The following is an 8,181-nucleotide window of genomic DNA, read 5'->3' on the forward strand; positions in this document are numbered from 1 at the left end:
AACGGAGGTTTCTGTTTCAACCAGCTATGTTGAAGCATTGGTAGCTCTAGAGAAAAAACTGGAAGAGACTACCCAAATACAGCAGCTGAGGAGTAAGGCAGTGGAGGAAGACAATTACCTTTTTAAACCCAAGGGTCTGTATCTTGGATGTTTGAGGTGTTTAGTGCTGTACTATTTACTTCCCCAAAAGGTCTGGAGTGCTTAAATATGATCAAGATATAATAAGATGCAACCATAGAAGGGTAGAATATTCTGTCCAGCTGCTACTTCATACACAAAGTGTAATGAAGCTGAAAGGCTTAATAATTATAATATCTTTATTTCTAGGAGTGTTTAGTAGCAGTACTCCAAGAGATGTGTAGAAGGTTAAGCAACAGCAGTAATTGTTGAAAGGTGCTGTTCTGTAGCACCAAAATACCACACATAAAAAGAGCTGCAGTGTGACCATGTGATTAACTTAACAGAAGGTGTAAAATGAATGAAAGCTAGTAAATTCTGCAAAACAGAAAATAAAAAATTAATATTAACTGTTGTGCTTTTTAAAGCTTTTCATTTTTTTTCTACTCTTAGTGTGCAAGATGGATTGGCTGCTGACTTCAGAGCATTAACAAAGACTCTCTATGATTTGAATAAAGGTCTCAGAAGTAATATAGTTTGTGGGGGTCCTCTAAAAGAGCTGGTGATAGAAAATTTTGATGAAGAACAGATTTGGCAACAACTAGAGCTCCAGAACAATGCAGTTCTCGATTTCTTCAAGAAATCCATTGCAAGGGATGCCAAGGATGAGGATCTTTGCCTTCTCTCAGACCAGGAAGAGGATGGCTCTGATGCAGAGACCAGCAGTGACAGGGAATTGGAAGACAACATAATGGAAGCAGAAACTGAGCAGAAGAGTGTTTATACAAAAGATAAAACTACAGCTAAAGAAAAGCAAAGTAAACTCAGAGAAAGTATAATGCAGAAATACAGTGATGAGGATTCTGATACTGACTTTGATATTGAAGCACTGGAGCAACAAACTAAAACAGCCAAGGAAACCACATTGAAAAAAATGGGAAGAAAATCTATAGTGGATGACAAGTTTTTCAAGCTGGCTGAGATGGAAGCTTTTTTAGAACATGCAGAGAAGGAAAACAGGGAGGAGGAAGAAGATATTAATTATTTTGAAGACATCGTCTCAGATGATGAGGAAGAAGAGTCTGAAGAAGCTAAAGTCAACGTAAAGAAATCAGTAAATTAATTTTCTGATCTCTCTTTTCCTTTAAATCAAGATCTGATATCCCTTAGGGTGACTATAAATTGTTGAACTCTGAGTAGAAATTACCAAATTTGATTAGATTAAATTTGATTAGATGACTAATGATTACTTCTGAAGCTTTACTTTAATAATGTATTTGACATGAATATCTGGTAACAAAACGTCTTAGTGTGGAAGAACATACTGTCTTGCTATTCAAGTCTCTCTTTAGATGGGTCTTGGGTTTTTGCATGAATAAGGGAAGAGATAGTATGTCGTAAGAAATAAGTGACCTTGCAGAGTTGGTGACAGGGCAAAGGAAATTTCAAGATGCGTCATTCAGCATTGACATCTGGCAATTAGAGATCACTAAGGTGACTGATGCAGAGCAAAGGGCTTTTGGCAACTTCTTTTTCTAGGGACATGGCTTTGTAACTCTGATTTAACTTAAGTTGCTGAGTACTTGTTTGAAAAATAAAGCTTTTATTATTTAATATTATCAGAGATTCTGATTAGCAAGTAAGAACTATGCCCAGGGTATAAGGGAATAGGTACGCATTCCAACAAGTAATCGGCAAAATCTACTGCTCTTTGACTTCTGTATGTGTCAAAATTGGAAATGAATTTAAGTGGTAGAATATTTTAAATACTTGTAAAAGAGATTAGTTCTACTAAGATGCCCTACCACAGGTTAATGCTTCAGTAAACTGAACTACTGTTACACAAGTAGCGCTATTCCCCAGGTGTTAAAGACTTTGAAAGACAGGATACCCTTAGACTTCTGTCAGTCTAACAGTTTTGGTTTGTTTTGGGTTTTTTTGTTTGGTTTTTTTTTTTCCCTCTCCCTTCTTAGCCAGTTAAAAGTTCTAGAGACTTGACATACAAAGATTTCTTTGATCCAGTCGATGACGATGATTTAGTAGCTAGTGATGTTGAAGATGATCAGGAAGAGGAAGCAGACAGTGCTATTGAAGAGGAGAATGAAGAAAGCATGTCTGAGTAAGTATATGCATTATTTGCAGTTAAAATGTCCTTGTAATTTTACACTGAAGTGAAGTAGAAAATAAAGTGTGAATTCCAGGCTCACTTTAGTCACGGTTTGCTGTTCTCTGTTATCTGTTGTACGTTCATGGTTTGCATTGTCACCTTATTTAAAAAATAGTTTATTTACTTATCTTTTGAGTATTGTCTCTTGATATTTATTTGGATAAATCATTTAATAACTGAACTTCCATTTTTGAAAGTTATTTTTAGTGTATAGAAGTTGCCCTAGTGTTGCCTGCCTTTAGGTTTCAGTGAAAGCCTATTGTATTTCTTAACTGTGTGTTAGTTGTAACAGGTAAACGTCTAATAGCTGAAATATCTTCATGTAAAAAATTATAGAGGCTTTTCAACCTTTATTTTATATTAAATTGTAATGTTACAGCGTCGAGGATATGAATGAAAAGATGATGGAGAATATGAGAAGTAAAGAAGCCCCTAAAAAAGTTACTTTTAGTTTGCCAGATGACAGTGAAACAGAAGATGTTACTGATATGCAGTTAGAGAAGGGCATCGATCCCAGTGAAATAAAGTCTTCTTTTGAGAAGAGACAGGAAAAGGTAATTGTTTTTTTATTTTGCTAATACTTTGAAACAATGGGCAATTTCTTTTTTTTTTTTAAATGATGGTGTAATTTGTTCAGTCTGGCAAATATGAAGAGGCTATTTACAAATTAAGAAAAAAAAAAGTGGCTTATCTACATCAGATATATATGCAATTATATATTCCCTTATCTTTATGTGAGGAGGAGTTGGAAGTACCTGAAATAACTATTAATTTCTTGCCTGGAGTTTACTTGTGAGCTCTATGTTTTAAACTTCATAGGAAATTGTGTTTTTCAGATGAGCAAAAAAATAAAAAGTTTAGAAGAACAGTTGTTAGAGGAGAAACCTTGGCAGCTTAAAGGAGAAGTGACTGGACAAAAACGACCTGAAAACAGCCTTTTGGAGGAAACAGTACTTTTTGACCATGCCGTCCGAATGGGTAAGTAGTGAGAGAGGGCTTTCCTGAAAGCGTGTTGCATACCATGTTGGGTTTTCTTCCCTTTGACCTTGCTGAAAACACCTGTCACTCAAGAGCAGGATAGCAAAACACTAAGTTAAACTTCTCAGTGCGCTTTTGAGGTTGTGCATTTTCATGGTGGAAACTGCAGGAAGCTATAGTTCTTTTCGTTCATTTTTAACTTGATTGAAAGTTCATTAATTCAGTGGCAGATTTAGTCATTTACAAGCCTTACATAATACGATTACTCTCTTCAAGACAGAGGAAACCATTATTTACTTACCTCACCTTCAGTTACTACATTTTTGTTAAGGCTTTACTTTCTTGTTCTGTTATTTCTGTCTTCATAGAACAAAAAGTATTTCTTGCTGGAGAAACAATCTTAAAATTCTTCTCTTTCTCCTCTCAGCACCTGTGATCACGGAAGAAACTACTTTTCAGCTTGAAGATATCATTAAACAGAGAATATTGGATGAGGTTAATATTATCTTACTTGTTCCTCCCTATTTTGTTCATTGATTCACAGGGCAGATTCCAAGGATGAGTTTGAAGCTCTTAAAATGTTAGGTGTAGAGTTATCTAATTGATTTCTGCAACTGGTTGTTTTATTCTTTTGCCTTGATTAACGTGTCCTTAGATTTCTAAGGAGCTCTATTTTTACATGCCTGTTATATGCTAGGTTTTGGTGTGCTTCAAAAAAATGAGTGTTTTTAGATAAAACTATAAGGAGTTTATTTGGAATATAATGCCAGTCCGTAAATTTTGTCTATGACCGTAACTCCAGCACGCTGAGCATTCTGAATACTAACCAAAACCCAAGCGTTTACTTCATTTTTCTTAAAAACCAAATAGAAGATTTGTACCCCAAAGCTTGTTGAGGCTTATTGTTAGTTGAATAAAAAAAATTGGTACATATGGGAGAGAGTATTTAAGTACTTAAGAAAATTACACTTTTGTTATTTGTTATACAATTTTTACCCTGTTCCACTAAAAATAAGCACATAAGCTAGAGCTATAAGTCTTTTATTACTTTTTTCCGGAATGAATGTGTGAAACTTAATGAGTTCATGGGAAGCCACATGCATAAACTAGTTAGCATGTCAGATAAGTGGTATGGAAAATGTTCTAAATAAGCTGTAGCACCTGATATTGGACTGTACTAGCATTTGGTCGTTAATTTTTTAACTTTCTCAGGCATGGGATGATGTAGTACCGAAAGAAAAACCGAAAGAGGAGGCTTTTGAATACAAGAAACGTATTACTTTGGATCATGAAAAGAGTAAACTGAGTCTCGCTGAGATATATGAGCAAGAATACATGAAACTTCACCAGGTAACGTAAGCTATGCCTTTTCTTTCAGTTTGAAGTTCACATCACATAATTTCCTATCTTCATTTGTACACTGCTAACTCTGCTTTCAGCTTTGTGGAAGTACTTCAATCTTTCTCTGAGTGTTCACCAGGGAAATGGCTCCGAATTGTATATTGTGTTGTTATCAGTCTTGCTAAAGTAAAATAGCTTTATGAATGGTGTTGCACTAACATTGCATTATTAATGCAGCAAAAGACTGAAGAGGAAGAAAATCCTGAACACAAAGAAATTCAGGAAATGATGGATTCACTCTTTCTGAAGCTGGATGCGCTTTGTAACTTCCACTTCACACCCAAGCCAGTAAGTACATAAGTTTTATGAAGTTGGAGGTTTTTTCCCCCTCTTTGAAACTGGATACTTTAAAACATATTTGGGAAATGGAAAGTAAAGTAAACATTGAGTGTTACTGAGCTTGTTCTTATTTCATATTAAATGCACTATAATTGCCTCTAAACAAAACCAAATATTTAGTAACTTGTTAGCTGTAAGCTGCTGTGAGATGGTGTGCTCAGTGCTAAATATGTTTCCTTATTTCTAGCCTGTGCCAGAAGTTAAAATAGTTTCAAACCTTCCAGCTATAAGTATGGAAGAAGTAGCACCTGTTGCTGTTAGTGATGCTGCTCTCTTAGCACCAGAGGAGATCAAGGTAAATATAAATTAAAATCATGTAAGGATCTGGAGAGGATCTGTATTGTTGATAGAAGGGTGTACTGGCTACCAGATCAATGGGAGAACTCTGCCCCCTCCCACCCTGGGTTCCTCACCTTGTGGACCTTCTTGCCTAGCATTTTAGTTTTGGTTGTGGTTGGGGGTTTTTTGGGGGGGTGGAGGTGGTCATGCTTCCTTTCCCTCCTCTCCCCCCCCAGATAACTGGAAGGAGAGGAAAGAGTTAATTTTATTTGGCTACACTAGGCCATAATATTATACTTCGTTTTTGTTCTTGACTATTATGTGATGGTAATTATTTTTCCAACGTATATATGGGTATTTGGAAGGGGAAAGCTAAATGACAATAGGGAAGAGCAATTAGCGTGTCTTTGATCAATTGTACAAATCTCACCTCCCAACTTTTGCCAGTTTTTGGCTTTTGCCTTAATGCGGCATTGGTCTGAGCTGGCTAAACACTTGAAATAATGGAAACGCAAAGATAGGTTTGAGTACTGTGAAGTGAGTCTCTTCTTTTGCATGCTTATGTATCTGGAGATCTTGTTCTCTTTAGGAAAAGAACAAAGCTGGTGATATAAAAACAGATGCAGAAAAGACTCTCACAGACAAAAAACGAGAACGAAGAAAGAAAAAGCTTCGTAAACGTATGAAGCTAAGAGAAAAGGAGAAACGTCAAAAGCTTCTTGAAAAGATGAAGCCAGAACAAGGCACAAAACTTAGCAAAAAAGCTGCTGCAGCAAAATTAAAAAGGCTTACAAAAGAAGGCAAAGCATCTCTGCTCAAGGTAAGGCTCTGTTAAATAGTCCTATATAACTTGGAGCTTCCCAGCTAAAGAATATTAAAATCCCAAGGATAGATAATATTTAGCTAGAGAGAGGAAAGGGAACTTTACCACAAAGAATTACAAAGTATAGGATTTGTTTCCCTCCCATCCCTCTTGGCACACCTACATCTCCTCATCTTTCTCCATCCTCTCAAAAGTTCTTGTACACGAGTAGTGTACCTGCTTACCACCCAAACCTTGTTACCTTATTTATGTCTGAGCAAATATAAAAGGCAAATATAGCTGCTGGAAAGAAAGATGTAGGAAAAAGACATGGAAAGGGCAGATGCATACACTTTTTTCTTTTTTTTTTTTTCTTTTTCTCTCCCCCTGCCCCTCCCCCCACTGCTTTCCCCTGTATTCTTTCAAACTACAGTTTTGGAAGGAGTGTTCTAGTCCATACTTGTAACTGTCTTATGCAAAGTAGCGTTGAATACCTTTTTAGTCCTGATTTTGCTGATTATCCTGACAGCATGATGTCAGTATAGAGGTCTGAAAAAAAATACATCTCTGGGTGCACTTTGCAGTGACCCCCTTATTTATAATGCATATTTATGTATATGTTATTGATTTAATTATGAATAAATCATGCCTAAATGGTTGTTGGAACCTTTAGAAGTTTACTCAGAGTACAAAATATATTTGAATTCGTAAGCGACCTAATCTTTAGATACGGAAAAATGCAAAAAAATTGTATGATACAATTACTTTACATCAAAGTATATCCACAAAGCAGAAATGATTGTTTGCATTAGGTACTACTTTTTATTTATTTCAAAGTTCACGAGGTGGTGTTCCTGCAAATACTAAGACTTACGCTCTTATTTCCTGCGTTTGAACCATTCCCTTGATTAAATGGGACTACTTGCATGCGTAATTGAGGATGAGGTTTCTATTTATTTCTTTCTAAGCTTTGAGTAACTTAAGCTATTTCAAAATAGAATATTCCTATTTAACTTTCTACTTCTTATTGTGGAACCTGCTCTGTAATCTCATCAGATTGATTTTGTTTTGCATGCTATAAAACAGTGAACTTGTGTACCACCTATGATGCCTTACAAATTAATTTTTTAAAATCTCTGAAATTTTGAGGTATTAGAAACTAATAGGAAAAATAACGTGATTACTTCTGAAACGTTTGTGCTTACCTTTTCAAAAGGAGAACAGAACACAAAATATAGATACGTAGTTGTAGCTCATGATATGCAAGGATCTATTCTTGATGCCTGTTCTTACCTGCTGTGCTAATTGCTAATTAGAAAGGGAACGAACTCGTATTTCTTTAGATAGCAGGAGTGCTATAAGAATGCAGTGAAAAATATCCTTTGAAAATCAATTACCAGATTTTTTTTTTAAGTCAAATACCATTATGTGTGAGTAACTAGTAAGTAGTATAATGGTACTGTTTGTACATTTCTTGGTTATTACAAATATTTTGTCCATTGACAGGATGAAGGTAAAGACAAGGTCCTAAAATCATCCCAGGCCTTCTTTTCACAACTACAAGATCAAGTAAAAATGCAAATCAAAGATGCAAACAAATTAAAGAAGAAGCAGAAAGCACTCTCTGTTCATAAACTGAAATTGTAATTTACCTTTTTGTGTATGTTGCATCTTGTATATATTAAAATGTTTCTACATGAATGCTGAATTTGAGTAGGTTTTATTCTGTGTCGATCTTTAGAATGTTCTGTGAACTTCTACAGTGCGGTGATGTAAAGACATTTTCCTTTAGGTTTTACTTGTATTTTCCACCATAGAACTCTGATTTTGTCTTTTTATTCTAAAAAGAAAGCTGCTTGCCCTGGGCAGATACATAACTGTGTAGAATACCTGGTGTTTGTGCTTTGGCTATGCAGTCTCTTTAATTTATAGTCCGTAGCTTTTGTATCTGCTGTTGTAATAGCTCTGTATCATATTGCAGGAATAACTGCATTTAGTGAAGAACTTAAGATGTATCCTGGCAGTATAAATTGGAAATTTTCTTTTGAAATCGGGATTATCAAACAGGGATTGCCACCAAGGACGAGGATAAGGCTGC

General features: G+C 35.6%; 1 protein-coding gene across 1 annotated transcript; it reads left to right on the forward strand.

The window, feature by feature from the left end:
• Positions 1-570: 570 nt before the first annotated feature.
• MPHOSPH10 (M-phase phosphoprotein 10 (U3 small nucleolar ribonucleoprotein)) lies at positions 571-7,796 on the forward strand (the record flags this gene model as incomplete). The annotated part of the gene is made up of 10 exons (XM_009582934.1): positions 571-1,213; positions 2,091-2,236; positions 2,664-2,838; positions 3,121-3,262; positions 3,690-3,757; positions 4,475-4,612; positions 4,841-4,951; positions 5,190-5,297; positions 5,871-6,101; positions 7,590-7,796. Coding segments are annotated over 10 exons (1,903 nt in total), but the record flags the coding sequence as incomplete, so codon positions are not given.
• Between the last annotated feature and the right edge of the window lie 385 nt (positions 7,797-8,181).

The sequence above is a fragment of the Fulmarus glacialis genome, unplaced genomic scaffold, assembly GCF_000690835.1.
Source record: "Fulmarus glacialis isolate BGI_N327 unplaced genomic scaffold, ASM69083v1 scaffold29788, whole genome shotgun sequence".
Classification (NCBI taxonomy): domain Eukaryota; kingdom Metazoa; phylum Chordata; class Aves; order Procellariiformes; family Procellariidae; genus Fulmarus; species Fulmarus glacialis.